Here is a 26,848-nt window from a genome sequence, read left to right as displayed (position 1 = left end):
TGATTTCTGTTAGTATGAGGAATGATATTAAAGATAATTAATTCTAAATGTGTGTCATGGTGACACACGTCTGTAATCTCAGCACTTGGAAGGTAGAGGCAGGATGAGCAGAAGTTCAAGATCATTATGGCGATGTGAATAAGAAAGATTCCCATTCCATCAGCTCAGATCTTTTAATGCTTGGGTCCTAGTTGGTGGGTTGTTAATGAAAGATTCAGGTGTGTGGCCTTTTTAGAAGGGGACTGTTACTGGGAAGGGGCTTTGAGGTTTAAAAGCTTATTCCAGGCCCATAGTCTCTCTCTGCCTCCAAGTTGGAGAAATAATACAAGGCTTTGGCTACCACGCCTACCTGCCTGCTGCTGTGTTCTGCATCATAATGGTCATCGACTGACCTTTTAAAGTTGTAAACAGAGCCCCAATTAGTGCTTTCACGTGTGTGATTCCCTTGGTCACATGTCTCGTCACAACAACAGATTGCAACCGAGACAATCATCCTCCTATAGTTTAGTTTAGTGCATCCTGGGCCTCATAAGACCTTGTTTAAAAACAAAAGGGAAATCTGGGCATGGTCGTGGTGAACTCCTTCACTCCCAGCACTTGGGATGCAGAGGCAGGAGGATCTCACTGAGTTCAAGGATAGTCTGGTCCTACATAGCATGTTCCAGGACAACCAGAGCTACATAGAAAGAAACTATCTGGTTTTTGTTTTTTTTTTTTCCTGAGACTGGGTCTCCCCATGTTAGCCTTGCTGTCCTGGACTTGCTTTGTAGACCAGGCTGGCCTTGAACTTCTGTCTCTGCCTCCTGAGTGCTGGGATTAAAGGTGTGCACCACCACACCTGGTCTTGAGAGGAAAAAATGATTAGTTCTGTTTTTAAAGTATGATATCCTCATGCAAGAAACTAAAAGGAAAATATACTCAATTGTAGATGGATAGAAGAATGTATGATTTTCTGTATTCATACAAATCTTTATTGAAAGCACTTTGTTTGGGTTATGGTTTTATATAGTGGCAATATAGACATAGATGAACAGATATTAATCACTTTTTAAAGAAGCTTACACTCCAAGGTGAGGAATCAGGCAACAAGGAATACATCAGCTTATGTAAAATAGTATCACAACCTGTGTGAAATGCCGCTGAGAAAAAGCAAGAGGAAAAAAAAGGGTAGTGTTGGCGGGAGGGGATAGCAGTCTTATCCAGCTGTTGTGGCTACATCGGGGAGGATGGAAGAAGCATAGAAACTTGGATCCTGCCCATTGTTGCTTGTCACCATATCCTTGCATATGTCATTAACAAATGCTCAGCCAATGGGTGAATAACCACGCTATTAAATCAGTTCTTTCTGTACTCTGTATACTCTTTCCTTTCTCTGTTCTGTGCCTAACTAACTCGTCCTCATGGCTTGTTTTTTAAATTGAGTACCAGCTTCACTTGGCTAAAAAGTAACCTGTATAAGAGTAAAACATTGTAATGAGCTGTTAAATGGATGAATTTTGTGATGTGTTTTCCTCTTAAGAGACAAAAGATGGACTGGCTTATCATATGTGTATTTGTTTTCTGGGTTAGGCAACTTCTTCCTGTCAACTGCTGCCAACTCACAATTTGCATGCTTATGAGTATTACAAATAAAAATAGTAGATCCTAAAGGCAAATTAAATTTAAAATATATTAACTATGTAATTATTCAACTCAGTAACACAGATTTCCTGTTAAGATTTTTAATGGGCCATTGATCAAGGAAATTATAATATTCATCAATTTTTAGAAAAGTGAGAAAAGGCATATACATACAAATGATATGAGGTTTTGCAGTAGGCTAGTCAGATAAGAGCAAGATAATTCTACAGACTGTAAGGTACTTTCCACAAACCTGTTTTGTTACTGTTTCTTTTTCTTTTTTTTTTTATTTGAAGAAACCATTTTTAACCTCCATTCTCACCTTGTCCAAATAGCCACCTCCACAAAGTCTTTTCTGACAAAGCCAGTGGACTTCTCTGGTCACCCTCAGTAAAGAATCAGAAATACCAAATGACAGAGTTTATACTCCAGAGAAACATATGCCGCAGAGAAATGCATCCTGACGACCTGACTTAGAAGTGGCAAGGAAATCACCAATGGGGCACAGTGTTGGAGTTGGTTAGAAACAGCCCTGCCTAATGTTTCCTTTCCAGACCATCTGGGGAACGCACAATGATCTTTGAGAGCATTTGGGAAACATTTTTCTTCATTCCTTTTAGTTTCCAAAGAGTGAGACACTGTGTCTTTTCTCAACAGCCCACCCAGGACCAGGAGCAAAGGGCGGTAGTTCTCTAAACTATGATCAAGGAAGCAGGAGGGAGACCTTTTGGGAAAAGAAGGAGTTCTGTGGAGTGGGTGGGGGAAGAAAAGACAATGGCACGTGTATGAAACTGTCAAAAAAAAAAAACCCAAAAAACAAAAAAAAAAAAACCACTTTCAAAATAGGGATAATTCTAGAGACATTTCCTGGCAGGAAATGTATGTCTTCTATGCAACATTTTTTTAAAAGCATTTACAGTTATTTATAGAGAACCAATAATCCCACCACAATATGTAACACTTACTAGGCTCCAGTGTGGGCTACAATTCACAATCTTAGTTTAAGATTGTGGTCCCTGGTCCTCCCCTCCCCTACTTTGGTTTACTAGGAACATACAGAAGTTTATGTGGCAAGATTCTATGCTGATAGTAGCACTTTTACAGTATGCCAAAATCCCAGTCCAACAAAAATGAATTATAAAAAAGAATTTTATGATAAAACAAATGGAAAAAGGCTGTGGAGAAGTTTCCATCTTTGTAAGTATAACACCAAGTAGGCTTTGGAAAAGGCCACATTAAAATGATACCTTTAATTGAGGTTTTTTTGGTTTTTGGGTTTTTTTCTTCCATAGTCAATGGAGTCCTGTCTGGCTTGAAAATGACTCTACAGACTAGGCAGGGTTTGAACTCATGGAGATCTCTCTGCTTCCCAAGAGCTAGGACTAAAGGTGGTGTGCACTAACATGCCTGGACTAACCAAGCATTTCTTTCTTTCTTTTTCTTTTCTTTTTTGTTTTTGTTTTCGGATTTTCGAGTCAGGTTTTGGTCATTTTTCGAGACAAGGTATCTCTATGTAGCCTTGGTCTGTAGACTACGCTGGTCTTGAACTAGCAGCAATCTACCTACCTCTTCCTTTACACATCATTTTCCATTCCACGAAGAAAGGCATGTACTGACATTATCCCCTTAAGGACGTTACTCTTTAAAAACACAATAATAAAACTAAGCATTTTTTCACTCATCATGCCCATCTTAGTGTAGTTTCAGAGCTAGCTTGCAGACGCCTCCCCAGGTTTGCAGAACCTTAAAGGGCAGCCTCTGATTTTGTTTTCTCACATTTGCATTGTAAATGGTGCAGGCCCTGCCCATCTCCTCCATCACTTCTTGTCTTATCTTGGTTCTTAGTTAATAGGCTACAGTCCCTGCTGTCTTTGGCTCTCCAGGTGTGGCTTCATGGCTTCTGTGTTAAGAGAGAGCATGTCAAAGAAAGCTCCATGATTGCCAGGAACAGTTGCTGCTCTGTGTCCCTGTGATTAGCTTCATTATAGATAATCATTCTTTAATCCTCTTATGCTCTGTGGTAGATTTTTAACTAGGCTCCAGATAATCTGTGTCTTCCATTTCTGTGTTTTTGTCCTATCCTGCACTATATGTAAGAGGTGAAGAAACCAGGCGAGGCCTAACGCCTCCCCAGCCCCAACCCCCCCCCGCCCCCCCCCCCCCCCCCCCGTTTTAGACTAAGCAGACCAAAGTCTGTAAAATTCCGTTGCTGGATGCTATCACAGTTGTTCCTCTCTACCTAGAAAATAGTTAAAAATGGGTGTCCAACCAGCCACTAAGGTGCAAAGTCTGAAGCCCAAAATACACAGAGGCATCACCTGTTTTGAGTTAGCCAATCAGTTCAATGGTTGGCATCACCTGATTTAGGATAGCCAATAGGTTTAAATGACAAACCGTTTGATCGCTATTGCTTAAGTCTGCCTGCTGGTAAAGGTATATAAACTCTGTAAAACTGTTGCTGGGGGCCGCCTCTCCTCAGGGTGAAGGTTGGCCTCAGTGTGCTGGACCAATAAACCTCTTGCTTTTGCAGAGCCAGTCTCCATATCTCATTTGGGGTCTCCTGGAAAGTGAGATTCTGTCCTGGAGTCTTACAGAGGAGGGCCATTATAAATATTATTTATCAATAACAACACTGTTCTCAATGCACTTAGCCACGTGGGGGCGGGTAATCTCTTCATTTACAAAATCTTTATGACTGCATTAGTACACCATCCTTTCAAATGTCTATTTGCAAAGATTTTTGCCTACTGCCGGGCAAGCTAGTATACACCATCTCAAGGCCATCCTGGCCAGCTAAAAATGCTAAAAAGACAGTTATTTGTCAAAATGAATAATATGATTGTTTCTGGAAGTCTAAAAATTAAATCAGAAAAGCCACACTAGTGCCATAAAATAAATCACTTTAATAATTAATATATAAATAGTTTATGTTGGTAACAATAAAGTCAAATCATCTCTGTATAACAACAAATTTACAAAATTGTAAAATATATTCGTTTTTTTTACATTCAAATAGGTGAAAAAATGATGGCTGTATGTTTTTCTGAATGAGCTTCCTTTTATATTTTATAAATATACATAACATTACAGTAATTTATGGTATTACAGTGCTTAGTAACTTTAAAGAATTGAAATAAAATTCCTACATAGAAACTAAAAATAAAATAATTAAAATCACTTGTGTAACTTTTTTGAAAAATAAATTAGGCACTTTATGTTGAAAATGTTGCTCTATCAAAGTGTTTGGGGTGTAGTTACATTCATTTCTGGCAATGTTCAGATATTATGTACCAGTCCTTTAAGCAGGATGGGGTGAGGTGTAAGCTGTCCACGTAGGAGAAGCAGCCTTTTTTCTCAGAGAAACGACCAAGTTGCATAGAAAACATAAACATTTTCATTTAGAAATATTATTTTTAGGTCTTTGAAGCCACACAGCCTTCGACTGTATCAAAAGCCATTGTTTAACCTTGTTACTTTGTAATTACCCTGCGCTCAAATCCACTTCAGGTCACAGTTCCTCTCCTGATTCAAGGGATTCAAAGCATTCTGTTTGGTCAACTGACTCATGATTCACCACTGTTTACACAGACTAGAGACATAAAAAACTGCATTCTCCTCCTTGTGTGGCCTGTAGAAACATCGCCTTTGGCACCCAGGAGGGTGGTTTTGTCCACGTGGCAGCCAGGTGCCAGAAGCCTCTGGCAGGGAACAATTTCGGGAAAACAAGCCCCAGGGGGCTGGCCGGGGTATTTCCGAGCCAAATTCTCTCAATTGCCTACAAATGGTGCTTTAAGTTTAACCAAGGCAGAAAGTCTTGTATTTAGCTCGCGGTAACTCTTGGGTGGCACTTTGTTGAGAAGCATGCTGTCAGCGGTTTCCTTGTCCTAGCCTTATTTTTCTTCTGCCTTTTCTCAGCCTTAGTTTTTTTGTTTGTCTTCTTTTTTTTGTTTTCCTCCTTATACCATGGACCCCAGACTCCTCCGTTGAGCCGAGGGTTGCTTCTGGGATCCTTTGGGGGATACCTGACAGGCACTGCAGTCTTGTTGAACTGCGAGAGTCTCCTCAGCAGCTTCTTCACGATGCCTGGATATCTGCCTGATAAGTCCACCCTCTCGTATGGATCGGCTGTGATGTTGAAAAGCCAGATACTCTTGCCAGTTGACAAAGTAATCCTCTCATTGTGCCACCGGTTTGGGCCCAGATTGCTGAAAGCCTGAGGGGGGACCCAATCACTGTAGCCAGGATTTCCTGTGAGGAGCTTCCAGTGTTGCACGCGGATGGCTGACTGGATCGCGGTGTTCCAGATTCCGTAGCCTGCTGCCCAGGAGCCATTTTTCGCCTTGGTATAAATGGGGTCAATGTTGTGCAAAATATCCACTCGAGGTGAACGAAGACCTTCGCTTATGGTCTCCCAGATATCATATCCGTCTAGCTGAATGTCTTCATCAATCTGTCCTTCTGCCAGCGAAATCAAGGTGGGGTACCAGTCGGTGATGTGCACAAGTTCCTTGCACACTGTTCCCTTGTTTTTCAGAAGTGGACTGTGCACAAAGCCAACTGCTCGGATGCCCCCTTCCCAATACGTTCCTTTGCTGCCTCTCAGAGGCCAGTTACTTCCTCCTGCTGTGGGCTGCCCACCATTATCTGAGGAGTAGATGATGATACTGTTGTCATAGAAACCATACTGTTTCAGAGCCAGCGTCACATTGTGGATTGCTTCATCCAGGCAGGAGAGCATGGCTGCGTACCTCCTCCTGTTGATGTTGATAATAGATCTGTAGTGTTCAAAATACCTGCTGGGGGCCTGCAGTGGTGAGTGCACAGCTTGGTAAGCGACATATAGAAATATAGGTTTTGTGGGGTCATGGGAAGCTAAGATTTGCTGCACTCTCTGAGTATACATCTGTGTTGAATAGATGCCATTGTCATAGTCCCAAGCTGCATTGTCATTTTCATACAAGTCATAGCCACACATCCCAGGACTGTCACATTTGTAGTGTGTGTAATAGTCACCACTTCCCAAGAGGGAGCCAAAAAAGGTATCAAATCCTCTCTTGGTGGGCATGCATTCTTTTCTGTAAAACCCCAAGTGCCATTTCCCGACCATGTGGGTTGAGTAGCCAACCTCTTTCAGCTTCTGAGGTAGGGTTGCGTTGTCCAGAGGTAGGCAGTTGGGTTGGGTAGGCCTGATGATAGAGTGCTGAAGTCCGGTGTGTATCTGATACCTTTGAGGAAACAGTAAACATTTGGTCAAGGCAGGGTAAAAGAGACATTCTCCATACAGATGATTCTTAAATTAAATCAAGTTTGTGTGACGATCAACTCAACTCCAAATTAAATATGATCAGTTGAGCAGCTGTACTTTCACTCTGAAGTTTTAATTGGCTTCACATTTAACATCTGAAGAGCCTTTTCAGTACTTTGGAAACTAAGATTTTACCTCTTATCTCGAAGTCTTTCTGAAATCCTTACAGTGTAATTAATTAAAATAAAATTGAGTCTTTTAATTACATGACAAAGTGCTAGGACCACAGAAAAGGATGCACAGAATTTTTACATGTCACCCCAAACCCATTGGCTCTCTAAAACAGGAAGTGGCTTCTGGCTACAGAACCAAAAGCTCAGAGTTTGTAGCTAGAGCAGGGGACTGGCCTTCCAGTTCCACAGGCAGTAAGTGCGCCTCTGTTTGCCAGTGTCTCTCCACCTCCCATTACTAAATCACTTAGAGGGAAGTCTAGCAAAGCCAGATGACCTTTCAATACTGCATTAAAATGACAATGGAACTCATTTCCAGCATTTTCCCAAAAGACCCTCCCCCCAACCAATTACTATCATATTAAACATATGGGGTTCATGTGAGTCCACTTGCAACTGTACATTTATGATACTTTGAAACAGAATTTATAGCAGTCGTTGCATATGCTCAAAATAACTTTTAAAATAGAACACAAACACAAAGGCTAGAATTGAACGGGAGGGTGGGGGATGGAGGTTACCTGGAGGTTTCATCAGCCTCAAAGGGAGAGCATCAAGACCTGCAGATCTGGACCTGGGTGAGGGGTGGGGCTGCACAAACTGATTCCTGCCAAGGACAATGCTCCCCGTAAACCTAGAGCCCCTGTTCAGATACAGCCAATGGACAGCTCATTCTCTACAGTTGTGGGAAGCAGGGAGTCGCCTCTGACATGAACTCTGGTGTCTGTGATTTGATCAGTTTCCCTTGGTGTGGTGGCCTTGTGGGCACACAGAGGAAAGGGAAGCAGGCTATCCTGAGGAGATGAGGTAGGCTATGGTCAGGTGGTGGAGGCGATCCCTCCCTGTCAGAGGACTAGAGGAGGGGAATAGGGCAGAAGAGGGAGGAAGGATGGGAATGGGAAGATACAACAGAGGAGATAACAAGCAGGATGTAACATGAATGAATTATAATAAATTAAAAAATGAAAAAAAAAGTTGAAAAATTTAGGGTAAATATAAAGGAATTCGTGGAATCAAATACATCGCAAAGAACACTCAGAGGGAAAAATGAAAACTTGGGCTGGGGAGATGGCTCAATATGCTTAGTGAAGACCTGATTTTTAGAGCTTCAGAGCCCACATAGGAAAAGCTGAGCGTAGTGGCCTGTATTTGTAACCCCAGCCCTGGTAGATCCCTGGAGCTAGCTGGCCAAATGTGTAGCTGAATCATTGAGCACACAAATATGCACACGCATAGGTCTCATAGAACACACACACACACACACACACACACACACACACACACACACACACCGCAGAATGCTCCCCCAAAACACAATTTTTGTCTTCTGTGATGTATTCTGAAAGGCCAACATGTCATGTATTTTGGGTGCATAGTACACTTCGTTTTTGACAGCTTAGCAGGTAGTGTGATGCACGCATGAGTTCTGGAGTGTTAAGTGGATGTGCATGCTGAGGAGGGAGTAGGAACTGCAGTGGCCATGTCTCACTCCGCAAAGCCGCATTTGCATCTGCCTTTCCCCCATTCATTATTATAGTCAGCATTTCACAGCAGCCACAGTCATGGGAACTTAAAACACACTCCTATAGACATGTAACAAGTGTCACTAAACACCAAAATCAGAAGGTGTCATCACTGTCCTTCATAAGTTTGGTCTAGTTCAGGATCCATAACAATCACTTTTCAGATCACTAGTTTTGTACATGAAAATTTGAGAAGTGCCTACCAAGGAAAATTTAAAAAGAACTGAAGGGGGCTGGGAGAATTCCGAATTTTTAAAAAGAAAATGTTAGAAATAGTTCAAGGGGCTAAGTTATTAATCAAATACTTATCGGACATAGACTATGCCCTTGGCCTGAATGCATATTTAATTCCTCAAAAGGCAAACATTTTAAGCCTTAGTAATGAAATTGGTTACTTTTCACCTAGTGGTAGAGGCAAAAAGGAAACAATGCTTATGAAAATATAAGCAATGATTTGGGAGGGGAAAAGAGAGGAGCGGAGAGGAGAAAGGAGAAGAGACAACACTGCCTTCAGAAGATGGGGACCTGTTGGCAGACAAATGAGAGTCCAGAGTCACTGGTGAACTAAGAGGTTTCTGCTTCTCCAGGAAGTGGAATGGTTTCCATAAAGGTTTGCCAACAGCTCACAACAAAGGGGAGACTTTTCGGGTCACTCTCTCCATATTAGGCCCTAAGGCTCAGGCTACAGCAAAGAGATGGAGCAGAATGTGGGCACTGACTAAGTAGGCAGGAATCTGACATACCTGAGTTTGGATTTCCACAGCTACCTGTGAGATTGGGGGATCCTCAGTTTCCTCATCAGGGACATTGGGGTGATGATGTATGTTGGGGTGTCTTGGGCCCCAGAGAGGATCACAAAGTCTAGGGAGGGGAAAACAGTCAGTTAATAGTGGCTGTCACTGTGACAGCCCAAAAGTGCAGAGTGGCGTGTAATGTCATATGTGTAGAAAGTTGCCTAGTTGGTAGAGTTTCTTTCTTATGTACAGTTGCACTTAGTCCTCAGTACTGAAATGAGAAGGCATTCTGTGTCTTCATTTCATGGTGGCGAAAGCGGAGAGGCAGAGAGTTGTTGTGGCCTTTTTATGAATTGACTCAACTGCTCACCAGGCTGTGACACCAATGTCAGAACAGCATGGCTAGGTCTGTTACTCATCCTTCTTTTTTAAAAGTTTATTTTTAATTTATTCGATTTATATCCAGATTGTAGCCCTGTCCCTCATCTACTCCACGTCCTATCCTCACACCCTCTTCCTCCTTCTCCCTTCACGTAGTCCTTGGAAAGGGGGATTCCTTCCTCCCCTACCATCTGACTCCAGTCTATAAAGCCTCATCAGGCCTGCTTGCATCCTCTTCCTCTGTTGGCTACCATGGCTGCCTCAGCCAGGGGAAGTGATCAGTGAGTGGGCAACAGAATCCATGTCAGAGACAGACACTGCTCCCCATATTCTGGGCCTCACATGCAGACTGTGCTGTCTCTTGGCCACATCCAAGCAGAAGGTCTAGGTCCTCTCCAAACATGGTCCTTTGCTGGTGTATCATCAGACTGTGTAGGCTCCTCTGGGACCAGATTGGTTGGCTCTGTTGTTCTTTTTGTGGAGCTCCTGTCCCCTTCAAATCCTTCTATCCCCCAACTCTTCCCTAAGTCATCCTGTATTTCCCCAAAGTTTGTCTGTGAGTCTCAGTATTTGCTTTGATCCCCTAATGGGTAGAGTCTTTCAGAGGACCTCTTTCATAGGCACCCTTTCTGTTCCCCCTCTTCAACTACTTCTGGTGTCTATTCTGTTTGCTCTTCTCAATAAGCATTAACCACCCTCCCTCAGGTTCTCCTTGTTATTCAGCTTCCTTAGGTCTAGATTGTAGTCTGGTTTTCCTGCATTATGTGGCTTATATCCACTTTATAGGTGAGTATATACCATGTGTGCTTTTCTGGGTTTGGGTTACCTCACTCAGGATGATTGTTTCTAGTTCCATCCATTTGCCTGCAATTTTCAAGATTTATTTGTGTTTAATTGCTGAGTAGTATACCATTGTGTAAATGGACTAGAGTTTCTTTATCCATATTTTGGTTGAGTGGCATCTAGGTTGTTCCCAGATTCTGGCCATTACAAATAAAACTGCTATGAACATGGTTGAGTAAATGTCCTTGTTGTGTGATGGAGCATCTTTCTGGGATAGGCCCAAGAGTGGTATAGCTAGGTCTTGAGATAGAACTATTCCTAATTTTCTGAGAAAGCACCAGACTGATTTCACAGTGGTTGTACAAGTTTGCACTCCCAGCAGCAATGGAGGAGTGTTCTCCTTGCTTCACATCCTTGCCAGCAAGTGCTGTCACTTGAGTTTTTGATCTTAGCCATTCTGGTGGGTGTAAATGGAATCTCAGAGTTGTTTTATTTGCATTTCCCTGATGGCTAAGGACATTGAGTATTTCTTTAGGTGTTTCTCTATTCTCTGTTTCGTTATTTGATATTCCTTTGTTGAGAATTCTCTGTTTAGCTGTGTACCCCCATTTTTAATTGGATTATTTGGTTTGTTGGTTTTTAATTTCTTGAGTTCTCTATATGTTTTGGATATTGGCTCTCTGTCAGATATAGAGTTGGTGAAGCTCTTGCCATTCTGTGTGTTGTCATTTTGTTCTGTTAACAGTGTCCGTTGCCTTACAGAGCTTTTCAGTTTCATGAGTTCCCATTTATTAATTGTTATTCTTAGAGTCTGTGCTGTTGGTGTTTAGTTTAGGAAGTTGTCTCCTATACCAATGAGCTCAAGGCTCTTCCCTACTTTTTCTTCTAACACATTTAGTGTGTCTGGTTTTCTGTTGAAGTCTTTAATCCATTTGGACTTCAGTTTTGTGCAAACTGTAAAAATGGATTTGTTTGCATTTTTCTACATGTAGGCATCCAGTTAGACCAGCACCATTTGTTGAAGATGCTGTCTTTTTTTCTATTATATGGTTATGGCTTCTTTGTAGAAGATCAAGTGTCTGGTCTGTAACTGTGTGTTCATTTCTGTGTCTTGATTCAATTTCATTGATACACCAGTCTGTTTCTATGTCAGTACCACACAGTTTTTATTACTGTTGCTCTATAGTACAGTTTGAGATCAGAGCTGGAGGAACTTCCAGAAGATCTTTTATTGCACAGGATTGTCTTAGCTATTTGGGGTCTTTTCTTTTTCCATACGAAGTTGAGAATTGTTCTTTCAAGGTCTGGGAAGAGTTGTGTTGGTATCTTGACAGAAATTACATTGACTCTAAAGATTGCTTTTGGTAAGATGGCCATTTTTACTATGTTAATTCTACAGATCCATGAGCATGGGAGATCTTTCCATCTTCTGATATCTTCTTCAATTTTTTTCTTTGGAGATTTGGAGCTTTATTTTTTTCCATACAAGTCTTTCACTTGCTTGGTTAGAGTTACACCGAGATATTTTATTTATTTATTTTATTTTTGTGGCTATTGTAAAGGATATTCTTTCATTAATCTTTTTTTTTCAGCCTGCTTGTCTTTTGTATATATGAGGGCTACTGATTTTTTGAGTTGATATTGTATCCAGCCACTTTGCTTTAGGTGTTTATGAGATGTAGGAGTTCCTTGGTGTAGTATTTGGGGTCACTAATGTATACTATCATATTATCCCTGAAGAGTGATATTTTGACTTCTTCCTTTCCAATCTGTATCCCCTTGACCTCCTTTAGTTGTCTTCTTGCTCTAGTTAGGACTTCAAGTACTATATTGAAGAGATAGGAGAGAGTGTCTTGTCCCTGATTTCAGTGGAATTTATTTAAGTTTCTCTCCACTTAGTTTGATGTTTGCTATAGCTTTGCTGTATATTGCTTATTGTTTTTACTGTTTAGATATGTGCCTTGTATCCCAGATCTCTCCATGACTTTTAACATGAATGAGTGTTGGATTTTGTCAAATGCTTTTTCAGCATCTAAGAAGATGATCATGTGGATTTTTTTCTTTCAGTTTGTTTATATGGTAGATTACATTGATGGCCTTTCATATGTTGAACCAACCCTGTGTGCCTGGCATGTAGTCTACTTGGTCATGGTGGATGATATATTTGATGAATTCTTGTATTCAGTTTACGAGTATCTAATTGAGTATTTTTGCACCAGTATTCATTGTAGGTCCTATCTGTGGCAGGGATGAAGCTGGCTGAGGCTTGACCTGTGAACTGGTAATGCAGAGACAACACAGATGTTGTGGGTTCTACCAACAGGAAAGTTGAGCTGAGTTTTTCTTTAGCCTTCATGAGACCAGCTGAAGAAGGCTTTGTCCCCAGAAAAGGTCATGCAGAAGGGCTCCTCTGCAGGAAGGAAGCTTTCCAGTATGATCCTCCAACTTAAGGGCGTGCAGAGCAGTAGACACTTAGGAAAGACAATGCTGTGAGTCTGCATTTCTTCCAGTGAGGGAAGGGAGCCCTGGCCTTCAGAGAAAGCCAGATATTGGTCAAAATAAAAACAGCTGAGAATCGAAGAGCTAGGTTTTAATGTTCTAACCAAGAAAGACAGAGAGCTAGGGTGAGAGAAGGATGGGAGAGTGAGTGCCCCCCCCCCCATACCCACACACCTGGAGACCTCTGCGGTTTTAGCCAAGGGTATGTAAGTTGCAGGAGGTGTACATACCCAGGCCACCTCCCAGGCTTGTCTCCAGGATTGATCCAGGGCAACTTTGATATGTATCCTTCAAGGAGCCAGCTTTTGACACCTTTTGGCCTAAAGTCTGTGTGATTTACTTTGAAATATCTCTCTGTAAGGAACTAGCCTTTTGACACCTTTTGTTCTAGGGTCTTGTGTGCTGTCACCAGCCCTAGGGAACACTTGCCTATTTCAGAGCTCAAAGCTTACATGGAGGGGGTGGCTCCTCTTCACCTACTCACAAAGGTCCACAGTTTATAAGGGAAATTGGTGAAATTCTCTTTTTGTTGGGTCTTTGTGTGGTTTATATATCTATCTGCCTGTGTCTTCATAGGATGAGTCTGGTAAGGATCCTTCTGTTTCTATTTTGTGTAATAGTTTGAGGAGAATTGGTATTAGATCTTCTTTGAAGTTCTGATAGAATTCTGCAATAAATCTATCTGGTCCTGGGCTTGTTGTTGTTGTTGTTGTTGTTGTTGTTGTTGTTGTTGTAAGACTTTTGATGACTGTTTCTCTTTCCTTAGGGGACATAGAACTGTGTACCTGATCTTGGTTCAACTCAACTTTGGTAAGAGGAATTTATCAAGAAAATTTTCCATATCATTTAGATTTTCAACTTTTGTGGCATATAGACTTTTGAAGTAAGACCTGATGATTCTTAAGATTTCCTTGGTATCTGTCATTATGTCTCTTTTTTCATTTCTGATTTTATTGATTTGGATATTCTCCCTTTGTCTTTTAGTTAGTTTGGCTAACAGTTTGTCTGTCTTATTGATTTTCTCAAAGAATCAACTCTTGGTTTCCTTGATTCTTTGAGTTGTTTTCTTTGTTTCTAATTTATTGATTTCATCCCCTAGTTTGATTGTTTCCAGCCCTCTACTCATCTTAGGTGTGTCTGCTTCTTTTTTTCTAGAGCTTTCAGGTGTTCTATTAATTTGCTTGTATGAGATATCTCCAATTTCTTTATGAAGGCACATAGTGCTATGAACTTTCCTCTTTGCTCTACTTCGATTGTGTCACATAGATTTGGGTATGTTATGCCTTCATTTTGCTGTACCCAGATCACAAGAAACCCCCAAAAGACCACCAGGACTTGATACTGGTGCAATACACATGGGGACCTTTAATTTTTTGACTCAAGCCAGGCTCTGACAGTCACCAGCACAGTGGTATCCAGAAAGAGCCCTGAACTTTGAGCTGAGGATAAATTTATGTTCCTATCTCTCCCAGTACACCAAAGCAGGGGAGTTCCAGCCTTGCAAGAGCTTATTGGTTGAGTAACATGAGGCTGTCTAATGTACAAAGGTGACAGGCTACAGTAAAATAAGCCAAGACTTCCCATGGCTTAGCTTTCTTTGTTCTCTTTGTTTACTATTTTGACCAGGGGCGTGTCTGGTTTCTTATTAACCCTATCTCTAGTGGGCAGAAAGGAATGTGGCCATAAAACTGGGCCTCTTAGCAACTCTATCTCCAGTAGGTAGAAAGGTTGGTTCCTCCCTGTAGGTGGCCAGATTATCTCCTGTTGGCCTGTTTCTTAACCTTTGCCCCAGTTGACCCTGAAATCTAACTTTATTTCTTTTGGTATCTCAGTTTTCATTGAATTCTTTGAATTCTTTAATTTCTTTCTTTATTTCATCCCTGACACAGTTGTTCTTGAGTAGAGTTGGTCAGTTTTCATGTGTATGTAGGCTTTTTGATTTCTGTTGTTGAAGTGCAGCTTTAGTCCATCATGGTCTGATGAGATAAAAGGGATTATTTCAATTTTCTTGTATCTGTTCAGGCTTATTTTGTGACCAACTATATGGTCAATTTTTGAGAAGGTTACATGAGGTGCTAAGAAGAAGGTATATTCTTTTTGTGTTTGGATGAGAGATTCTGTAGATGTCTGTTAGGTCCATTTGATTAATGAAGTCACTTGGATTTAAACTATTTCTTACCATGACTATTTTCTGAACACATCCAGGGCCAGTCAAAACAGAAGATTACAAACCAAATAGTGTGGCTTATATCAATCACAGAAATATTTAAGATTTTTTTCAGTAGATGAAGTAATGAGCATGTTTAGCAGAATTCATTGGGCAAAGGCAAAACAGAAAGTCTCATCGAATTAGCATCCTGAACCCCAAACCTCATTCTTGCACTTGACTCCTTCTCTTCCTAAAGCTTTGCTATTTCCTCATCATAAAGAAGATAGCACTTAAAGGGAAGGCAACTTAAAGTTACAAATTCTCTTGTCCTAAGATCTGGTGGGCTTAGAGACAGTGCTTACCAATCATATGGGAAGCAAGCTGCTGCTTCTCTTCATCCCTTCTCCCATCAAGAATGTTGGTAGATTGTTTAAATTCAGGTAAAAGAGAGACAAAATCTGAGATGCTCTTGCCTGAGTATTTGGGGTCAGTGTGGCTTTCATTTGACAGCAGCAGCTGTCCAGAAGACAAGCCAGATAACTTCAAAGTACACCACCAAAACCTGAGTCAACAAAGGTAGTTTCTTTCTTTCTTTGCTCTCAACTCACTGAGGGAAGAGCCTGGGGGACAGCCTATTAATCAAGAGATCAGAGTTAATGTGGTGATTGATCATGTGATGCACTTGAACTACAGAGGAAACTCGGGGAGGAAAACATAGTCTCTATGGCATTCCAACCAAAGATATGGAGCCTGAACTTAATACAAGATCATGTCGTTCAAAGAACTGGTGCTCCCAGTTTGAAAGTAATTCAGGGGAGATAACGATCTGATGAAATGTGTGATCCTAAACTACAGCAGACACAATTGGAGAGATGAAAGAGCTAATGCAAATCTCAGGAGTAACTGAGAAGAACTATGTTGATTTTCTGATTTGATTACTTTTTCTGTCTAATAAAGAAGAAAAATTCTCATTTCCAGGAAATAGTGCAATAAGGGGGTTGGTGTGCTGCAGGATGAAAGTGTAAGGGATGGTGAAATCTCATTCTGGCAATTACCTTGTAAAATGATTCAAGAAAAGATGTTCCTTGGTATCTCTGCAACTTTTCTATAAATATGAGATAGGTTCAAGTATAGTAAATACATACAAAAAACAATCATGATAAGTGAAAAATCCTTCCATTAAAATTTCAGTTAATTTAATGACTATAAATGAATTCAAGGAGGTAGATCCCTTTGAATGTAAATTCAATAACCAAAAATAGAAAATGTAATAATGAAAAATAAGATCTAAAGTACAAATAAGAAAACACATTACACTAAGGCAGCAGCCAAATTCTGAGAGGTAATAATTCCACTCTATGTTAATCAGAACATAAAGAGAAAACTGCTCATTATTGAAAAAACGTGCCTCAATTTATATAAAAGCACATTTATTTACTTGTCAAGGGCTGTGCAGGAGGAACAGCAGAACAGCTTTAGAACTCATGGAATTTGGCCCACTGGTTAGCACAACCATGATGTATGGGTGTGCCTCAGGAGGCAGACCCCTGAGGACTATGTGCCCTGAGGACTTTATGCTGTTACAGAGCATCATTCTGCTTGCTGCCTTTGCAGTCACCACAACCCTCACGATGTATGGGTTGTATAAAAACTCTAAGGGAGCTTCCAGCTCCTCACTGGGCAGTATCATTGGCACTTACAATAATAATGCTTTATCTTTTTCAGACATTGCTGCTGACGCAGATTGATGATTCAACCGTCACTCTTGGGAAAAATAAAACTTAGAAATGTAGATTGCTAGTAATGGCCACAATCCTTAGAAACAATTTGGAAAAATAGAGTGTTCAGTAAGGTTAGGTTAAGTTGTTTTTGTTCGTGACTCTGAAGTAAAAAAAATCATATGGAACAAATTGAAGTTCAGAAAAGTGCACTCTTAATGGTTGAGCTAGGGACTTTTTGAGATTAAGGAGCAAGAGCAATACCCCAATTATCACTGGCTGATATGACTCTCTCAGTGAAGCTGGACTGATGATTAAGGTGATGATTAATTTCTTGTACCCATTTTTGCCTTCAGCTTCCTTATATGATTTAATAAAAATTGTAAGTAGATATGCACTTTGAAAACTTAAAGTAAAATTGACTGATTGTTTTCTATATGAAAGTTTAGATTTGTGATTATAAGATTTTTATAAGATTATTTTTTAAGATAATTGATTCCTTGTAACTGCAAATTGCAGGCTGTTGGTAAAGAAAAACTGGCTGAGAAAATTACATTGTTTGCTTACACTTTGTTAATTTATAACAAATTGCTTAGTTACAAATATATGTGAGTTCTTGGGAATAATTTGTTTTTTATATTTGTTTCTCACCAATAATACCTAAAACATTTGATCATGTGAGGGTATTGGGGGACATATTTTTCTATGGATACTCATTGTAATCATTCACTAAAAGAAAAATAGAATGTAGTCACAATGTAATTTTTATACTGCTTGAAAGATTTGCTGGGATATACAAGCTTTAGGGAAAAATAAATTTGCTGAAGCTTGATCTTTGAAGTTTTATTCATTTACTCAATATGCATGTGTGTATATGTATATGTATATGTATATGTATATGTATATGTATATGTATGTAAAGTTGGTTGCGACTTTCTCTTTGGAGTTTGTTCCATGCATCCAATGTGTGTGTGTGTGTGTGTGTGTACATGTACGTGTGTAACTGTTAGCGCCTATTGAAGCTTGTTGTAAATTTTTTATTGGAGCTTCTCTTACTTCATCTACTAACTGTATGTGTGTGAGTATATGATTTCTCTCTTTTTATTTGCCATCTTACAAGTAGTACCAGCTCAGAGAATCAAGCTTTGTACCCTCAGAAAAAGTCTGCTGAATGATCAGTCATTGATCCTACATACACCACTTTAGTCTACCTGACCTGTCAAAGCTCGTCTTCAACATATACTATTTTTAAAACAAAATCCAAATAAAAATTTAGGATGAGATAAAAATGAGAAATTCAAGAAGACACCATAAGATGGAAGGACCTCCCAGGTTCAAGGATCAATATGTTAATATTTGTGAAAATGACCATATGACCAAAAGCAACTCACAGATTCAATAAAGTCTCCATCAAAATTTCAACACATTTCTTCACAGAAATCGGAAAAGAATAAAAACAAATTTTCAGCTTCATATATAAATACAAAAACCCTGTTTAGGCAAAATACACTGAATAGTAAAATAACTGCTAGAAGTATCACCATTCCAGATTTCAAATTGTATTGCAGAATTATAGTGATTAAAAACAGCATGGTATTGACATAAAATAGACACACTGGCCCAATGAAGTCCCAGACATGAATGCATACACCTATAGATACCTGATACACACACACACACACACACACACACACACACACACGCACGCACTGAAATGCACACTGGTAAAAGACACCATCTTCCCCACATGGTGCTTTTCCAAGTAGATGGCTGCATGTAGAAGAATCTGTGTAAATCCATGCTTGTCACCCTGTGCAAAGCACAACTCCAAATGGATGAAAGACCTCAACTTAAGGACATATGTAACCAGATTATTTACTACTTTGTGGGTTCCTTTCTCTCTTCCACCCTTCTTCTCCCTTATTACACCCCTAATACTAGATAGGAGAGAGAAAAGGTTAGAGGGCAAAGGGGGTGGCCGTATCATTAGACTACTTCCTGCTTGTTAGGGGCATCAAGTTCCTTGGGGGCAAGTTTGATTTTTGTCATAAGGATATCTAATTTCTTGTTCTTGTTGTTTCTTCCTTGCACTTGACTATTTAAAAAGTCGCACCTAACAGCATCCAAACACCAAGCAGCTAACAACAGCAACCCCACCTCTTGGGTACCTGCATTTATATAGCCTCTGGAAAGTTCCCAGAATTCCAAATATCACATGCTTACAGCCACTATCTGCAGCTGGCAAGACCATGCCCTGCTAGATTATAATATTCCCATTATAGCTAGACACACCAAATCTGATAGAACAGGGAGTGAGAGAATAGTGTTGAGCACATTGGCACAGGAAAAAGCTTTCTGACCGGACTACCATTGACACAGGCGCCAAGAACAACAATTGATAAATGGTGTTGCGTGTTTACCTTCACATGTAGATGTTAGCTTTTAAACCCTGGATATATGTGCTGTCATCTGAACAACCTCAGAGGTTAGACACTGGGATAGGGGATAGGGGGACAGTATCTCACAAGGAAGGGGAAATAGAATTTAGAATGTAGTGTTAACTGGGAGATTAAGAGGAAACTAGAGTAGGAGGATTCATTGAAGAAGGGTAGGGAGCACAGTGAAAAGGAGCAAATGTGGGCATGAATGGTTAATGCCAAAGGCCTTTTGGACAATCATATGCCAATCTACTATGGTAGAAGCTTCCTAATTTATATGCATACAGTAAAGTAATCTAAAGGAGCCACCATATAATGAGGAAGGCAATGCCCCATTTAGACATCTTATTTTTCCAAGCAAAACCTCCAGTGGGGTTTTACACCTTGTTGAATCACTGACAAAAGTGGTCCTATGGGCTGCCCAATTATCAAAGACTGTTGTCAAGGGTAGTGATTGTTCTCTACAACCTGATGCTAAAGGCTTGTGGCTCAATTCAACATTTATTTATGTTATCAGCCATAGAGAAGTCAAACCAGTGCCTAGTAGAAGCTTTAGCCCTATTGGCAAGTGTTCCTAGGACAGAAGTGACTCCGCATACTATGGAAAGAGAAAAGTAACCATCACTGTCACCCAGCTACAAACCCTGTGACTTCCAACAGTGACCTACCTGCAAGATACAGTAATACAATAGTGGCACACATGTTATGAGGGTAACCAACCACTTTTTAAAGACTGTATTTAAGGTCCATTCCATGTGAGAGAGTGCATGCTTGACACTGCTAAAGTGGCCAGGAGCCTGAAACTAGATAGTTAATGAACCTAGGAGGAAACTGAACAGTATTATTTTGCTTAAAACAAAAATAACATTTGTTATACCCATAGATCCATGTCTTGTTCAGCATTCATCAGAGAAGTTTCTTTGTTCAGCAGATGGTGTTTGTGTATATATGATGTGTGTTGAAATATTGAATTCTTTTTCTGTTAGCTGCCTATTGCTGGGTATGGGGCCTACTCTTAACTGTGATTAATATATGAATGTGTCTTCTTTATAGAGTATATTTTGAAAGCTTGGATGACCTTTGTCAAAAATAAATAAAATGCTCTTGAAATATAGTTGACACTTTTGGTCTGGCTACCATGTGAAGAAATTTTCATAAGCCAACTATGTTAACTGCAGTAGCTATCAGTCTCATTTTCCTGTCAATTTAAGAGAAACATGCTAAATGGGCCTTTCAACTTGGCAGAAGGACAGCTGATGAAGCTTGTAATCTTTTAAAACTATTAATTTGTATCACTAGTTTTTACATATTATATAATTCAAAAATAATTCATTTTTGTCTAAGATTATAGGATCAAATTATGTTTCAAACTAATTACACATTTAATGTCCCTTTATAAATGCAGTATAAAATGAATCCTAATAGTTCTGTGAAGAATCTGAAGTCCAGAATTATAAAATAAACCACTAGTTCAGTGCAAGTTGATTTCAACAGGAGGGAAACATATATAAAAGATTGCAGTTTATAAGTAAAGTAACAGATACTCACAATGTATAAAACATAATTAACATTACATATTGCAAAAGGTATTTATCACTTGCTTTAAGAAGACTCAGCTATCTCACAGAATAATTCTATTTATAGGCTTTAATTTCATCTTTCAGTTAATTATACCCTGGAGGGTGGTGCAGCTGGGTGGGGGTATCACACAAGGACTAATTTCTCATCTGGTGAATGAATGGATAAATTACTCACTCATTACTCATTTTTCTAACATCTTCTAGACACGGTGCTTACTTTGAGGGCCACAGAAATAATTAAAATGGCCTCTGCTCTCTCAGGATACTCAGTCTAATGGATGAGACCAAAAAGCAATTAGAGAACGAGCTGATTAGCAGCAAGCACCCCAGCAGACTTCTACTAAGTGTTATGGGCAGAATCAGGAGACCACTCATAAGGGACCACGCTTCGAAATTTAGTACAATCATTGAAGTATCTTGGAGATGCTGAGCAAAGACAAATATTACAAGAGTTGAAAGAACAAAGAAAAAAAAAAAGCACATTATCAGGGAAGCTGGACTCTAAAACAGCTCATTCAAGAGGAAGCACCATCCAGGTGGGGGATGAAGGACAGATGAAGTATATTCCAGTGACTGGAGTAGAATGTTCAACCTTTAAGGTGTGAAGCTGTGGTTCTTCATCAATGAATCACTTGGATTACAAAAGGTCCACCCATGACTTGATGGGACATAGGGAGCTGCTAAGTGACACAAGCTGAATTACATCCCTGAGCAAACTAAGGAGTTCCTATAACTCACAGGCTGGCCCAGGGGTGCTGATCAAAACAGAGCGCAGAATAAAACCCTTGCATTAGAAAACTCACTCATATAGTAGTGACGATAGATTTCAGCGAAACAAGGCATGATTGTGTAAATTTGCTTGAGTCTAAGAAATAAACAGCGGCAGCAAAAACTGAGATTAGTTCTCTGAAGGTGAGATATGGGAACATTTGTGTTTATAATAGACACTATATGAGGCTACTAACTGTGGGTGGGCAGCAAGGAAGACAGAATGGTCTATGTGGGGGCACACTGATGGGGCACCCCGAGTTACGCATCCCGTGAAGAGACATTGGAATGAAAGAGAAGGTGGTGAATCCTGATGTGCATTGCTACATGTACTTAGACAGGAGACTCACCTCAAATACAGCAACGAAGCAGCCGAGATTTGAGACTCATTAGCTCTCGGGCAGGAGTCAAACTCATGAGGCCATATAAAGACAGAATGGAGACTAAGACCCAAAGTGGGAGCCCAGAAAATTCCCCATTTAGGAGAAAGGCGAGAGGTATTAGCAAAAGGCTGGGATGAAACAGCAGCTCCGTGATCCAGAGCAGTAGAGAGTTGATGAGTTGAATGCTTCACATGCCAAAAAGAAACCAGAAAAAGTGAGGCCTGGGAAGCATCAACAAGATACAATACAAATGTGTTTTAATAGAAGTCAGAAGAAACATAGAAGGGGGAGGAAACTCAGTGTTTTGAGAGTGGAGACACAAATAGGAAATGGAAATTTGCAGACCATGGACACCGTTTCCAGAAGCGGGACTGTAGGTGCTGCTTGGGAGAAGTGTTGACCATGTATGGCCAAGTGAAAGAACAACGGTTGAGGCAGAGTGATGATTGTATTATAAAACTGTTATGACAAAAGTGTTTAAGTTCCATGAGGGTATGGTGTTTGTTCACTACTATATCTATATCACATAAAACTGTGTGGAGATCCATACCTTTTATTCATATATTAGAAAGTTGTTAAATGAATGGAAAATGCAACATATTAATATGGACAGAAAAACAAGTGAGGCTCTATGTGAAACTATTATGGATCATTATTTTTATATTGATAATAATTGTAGGAGAAAATACTTTAATTTTCTGTTTTGTAAGTTGATAAACTTATGTATAAGTGAAATTTAGATCAGTGCATTAAAATGAGTCTCTTCTACTTAGAGTATGTAATAACTCTTGTTAAGACTATGAATTAGTTTAAAATTATATATAAAGTTATATATGTGTGTGTATATACATACACATATATGCCAAATGAATCAAAATACTCATTTTATTCGTGATATCTTTGCTAGTAGAAGCATCAACTCTGAAGAAGATGCATGCAGTGAGATGAATAAATTGGAACTGTTTTTATCCAAATGACAGAAAATTGACTCTTCACTAAACAACCGAATTCAGATAACCTGACAAGTAACCTTCAAACTTGTGCCCACGGATAGTCTTTCTCAGTCATCAAATCCTACTGTTTGTCCTTACGATTGGTTCACATATATGTTAACTTGTTCAGATAATATTGCCATATTCAAGAAATGTATCATTTCCTTTCTTTGCGCCTTAGTTACTCCTTCGCTTGTTTTTTGTGTGTAGTGTTTGTACTTGTTCACATGTGTACGTGTGTGTGTGTGTGTGTGTGTGTGTGTATGTGTGTGTGCGTGTGCACATATGCCTTTATGTGTGGGAGGCCAGAAATTGAACCTGGCTGTATTCCTCCATTGTTCTTCACCCTTGTTTTCAGGCGGAGTCCCTCAGTGAAGGTGGAGTTCATCCCTTCAGCTGGGCTGGTTTGCCAATGAACGTCAGAGGTCCTCCTGTCTCTGCCTGATCCATCTGCTCCCCCACTGTGGTTAGAGATGGGCTGCTGTGCCTGGCTATTCGGGGTTTAATGTGGGTCCTGGCAATTCTGATTCAGGTTTTCATGTTGGGCAGCAAGTACTTTTCCAAATGAGCCTTCTCCCCAAGCCAGGCACTTATAGGATTTTAAAGTTATGAAGAGTTTCAGATTTATGTTCAGGTAGTGATTCTGTTGCTATGACCCCAAGAAAAAGTTCCATTCATGAACAGACTATTTCCTTTTAGCTGTGCTTAGGAAGTCCCTGTCAAGCAACTGAATGTCTTTGCTCCTGGATTAGGCTGACAGCATCAACGTATCTCATTTCAAACTCATGTGGAACACATTTGTGTCTCAGCTCTAAGGCCTATGAAAAGAATTGATGCTCTTTCCAAAAGAAAAAAGAAAGGAAATACAAATTTAATTTGATACTGCATTTCTCAAGCATTTAAACACTCTCGGTACTGTAGTTGAGGTGACTGTGGTGCTGGGGCATGGAGCATCCTGAGGATTATGGGACAAACAGCCCATGAAGTAGTTTCAGCTAACAATAAAGAAAATCACTGAGTAAGATTCACATTAATTGCAATAACTATATCTCATGACTGGTGTAGTTCACATAGATACATGAGAATAACATACAGGTACTAACAAACAAGTACTAGGTCTCTTTAAAATTTAAAGTCATAAGCTTTAATGCACCCATGCTTTTGCCCTTTTATTACTATCTTTTAAAAATTCTAACAAATGCAATTCTTGGCTCTGCTAAAGGCAAGCGTTGAGCCACTTTTTTTTTTAATTCTTGGAATTAAAATATAATTATACCATTTCTCTCTTCCTTTTCCCCTTTCAAACCTCTACACACACACACACACACACACACACACACACACACACACATGTGCAAATAATACATAAACACAGCTTCTCATGCTGTTTACTGTTACTTGTCTGTATATGATCTCAGCAGTCACCAACTGCTGTTGGATTGCCAATTAGGGGTTTCTTTTCTCACTGTATCCCCAACGATGGAGCATTTTTTTAATAGTTTGGCATTTGCTATTAACATGGGAATATTATGAAGCAATTCATACAGGCAGATAAAATATGGAATTAATACATAATGGAGTATTAAACTTTATAAGTAGCTTTAAATAAAACTAGAGAATTAGCATAGTCAAATGTATTCCTTACCCTACTATCTGTCATAAATTATTTTTCCTACCCGATACAAAAGCATAGCCACTAGTGCTTTGATTTTGTATGGCAGCTTTTCATTTACCTTTCTTTTTTATGTAGAAAATTACTCAAAATGTTTGTTGTGTTCAATTCTTAAGGTTTTTTAGTGTACAAGATATTTTCCAGTGGTAAGGACGGCTTTTAAAATCAGAAATAAAAATGAACCTACGCAGAAGGTCTCTGTTAAGTCAACTGCCTTAAAAAACCCTGGGAGCCAGGAACTTTTCACCTGGCTTTATTCTTACAGCCACCTCTTACTCTTCTTGCTGCGGGGAAAACAGCCTTCATTTTGTTATCACAAAATAAAAGGACATTCTCTGTGTGAGCCTACAGATGACGTATTCCGCTCCCCCCCCCCCCGCCCCGCGTCCCCCACCCCCCATCCCTCACCCTGGTTTCCCGCACCGGGGTTGGGGGATAGGGTTGGGGTTGGGGTTGCCGGGTGAGAGCTCACTGCCTGTGCCGTGGGGAGAATGCCAAGCAGAGGGCTCCAAGTCTTAACACAACACTCCTTCTGGAGACCCTTTCTTGTGTCAGGGAAATGCCTGTTTCTGGTGTTCACACCTAGATCTCAGAGGATAACTACCCATTTCCTAGGTGACACGTGGGAAGCTGAGTATAACTGTTAGAAACCAGGACGTGGAGGTGATTGGTAGGTACCGAAACTGAGGCTTACTTTCAGATAATCTAATGACTGGGCACTACAGGCATATTTCAGTATACATTACGGAACACTCGGCCAGAATGGAGATATTGAGAAAAGCCTGAGATGGGTTGGTGATGAGTGTAAAGCCATCGCGGGCTACGTTTAAAAAAGAAAGTCAGGAAGAAAGGAAGGAAAGAAGGGAGGGAGGGGGTGAGAGAGAGAGAGAGAGAGAGAGAGAGAGAGAGAGAGAGAGAGAGAGAGAGAGAGAGAGAGAAGAAAAATGAAAAAGGACGAAAGGAGGAAGAAAGGAGGGAAAAGAGGCGGCAGAGGAGTGGAAGAGGGAGGGAGTTGTTTATCAAATACAAATGAAGAGTCTCCAACCAGACTGAAGCAGAGCTTGGAGCAGGGGCTGAAGGCTGCTTTAAGGCCGGAAGGACAGGTGTTGTCCCTTTGCCTTCCTTTTTCCTGGTAGGTCGGAAAGTGGGAGCATCTGTAGAGCTGTGGACTAAGAGCTGGTGCTTGAGTATCTCTGAATTATTCTATGATGAAAAGAGTTTGAATGGACGTGTCAAACTATGACAATGGGCCAAACATTCTTTATGTAAATTACAAAAATCTCCATCTCAACCCTACATGACAATATTAGGCAACAGCGTTTGTTTAGTCATCAGAAGATGGGGTTTGGCTTGATTAGTCTAATACCTCCTGATCCATCCTGGTCTCTGTAGCAGGATAAAACAAAAAATTCAAAAGTGAAAACAGTGGGTGGATTTTTCAAAACTCATGTCTACACTGAAAAACATCTATATTTTTTCCTTCAAATTTTCAGTTAGTTGGACCTGGTTTTTATGAAAACTTCTAAATAAATAAATACACAAATAAATAAAGGAATAGGTTTTTTTTTCTAGATGAGCTACATTGACAGTAAGCGATGATAGTTTTAGATCAGAACATAGGATTCAGCTGAGATCAAGGACCCAACTGCAAACAGAGCTGATGATACTCAGGGCCTCTAGCAATGCACAGAAATCCTCCTGAGACTGCTGGACTGATAGGAGTTGAAACTGACTTTAAATTGATCAAACAAAATGGATGAACCAAGTGACAATGAAGTCACAGGCAGAACCTTGGGTGTGTTTCCTCGCAGTGTATGCAAAAGAGACCAAGAGTTCTTAACAGTTAATTAAAAATTACTCGCTTTGATGTGAATGAAGTGTCTGTGTAAACTACTATGCGTGAATCCAGGAACTGTTATCCACAGTGTTAAAGTTATAAGAGGGGTCTTGCTTTTCAGGCAGAGCACAAACACACCGTGGGTCAGGCCTCATCGTCCAGCTCCTTAGCCTTGCCTTTGTAAACTCAGCCTCTTTCCAGTAGGGGGCAGTGTGGACACCCATGATGGCACGGGGGCTAGGCACATGTGGGCAGAGGAGGCAAACCCTGTGGCTGTGTGACAGAGCCGTGCTGTA

At 40.2% G+C, this 26,848-nt stretch overlaps 1 protein-coding gene and 1 long non-coding RNA gene across 2 annotated transcripts in view; one reads left to right on the top strand and one right to left on the bottom strand.

Annotated features, from left to right (window-relative positions):
* Positions 1-26,848, top strand: part of LOC311583772 — a 671,074-nt gene that overhangs the window by 403,750 nt on the left and 240,476 nt on the right. The window lies entirely within an intron of this gene.
* ARSJ (arylsulfatase family member J) overlaps positions 4,504-26,848 on the bottom strand; it is a 75,978-nt gene continuing 53,633 nt past the window's right edge. Inside the window, exon 2 of the mRNA XM_084757603.1 lies at positions 4,504-6,845. Within this exon, the coding sequence (XP_084613729.1) occupies positions 5,441-6,845 (1,405 nt within the window). The 3' untranslated portion in view covers positions 4,504-5,440. The remainder of the gene's footprint in view (positions 6,846-26,848) is intronic.

Source organism: Acomys minous, assembly GCF_964271855.1.
Source record: "Acomys minous genome assembly, chromosome: 14".
Classification (NCBI taxonomy): domain Eukaryota; kingdom Metazoa; phylum Chordata; class Mammalia; order Rodentia; family Muridae; genus Acomys; species Acomys minous.
Note: the sequence above shows the minus strand (reverse complement) of the source record. Positions and strands in the feature narration are given on the sequence as shown.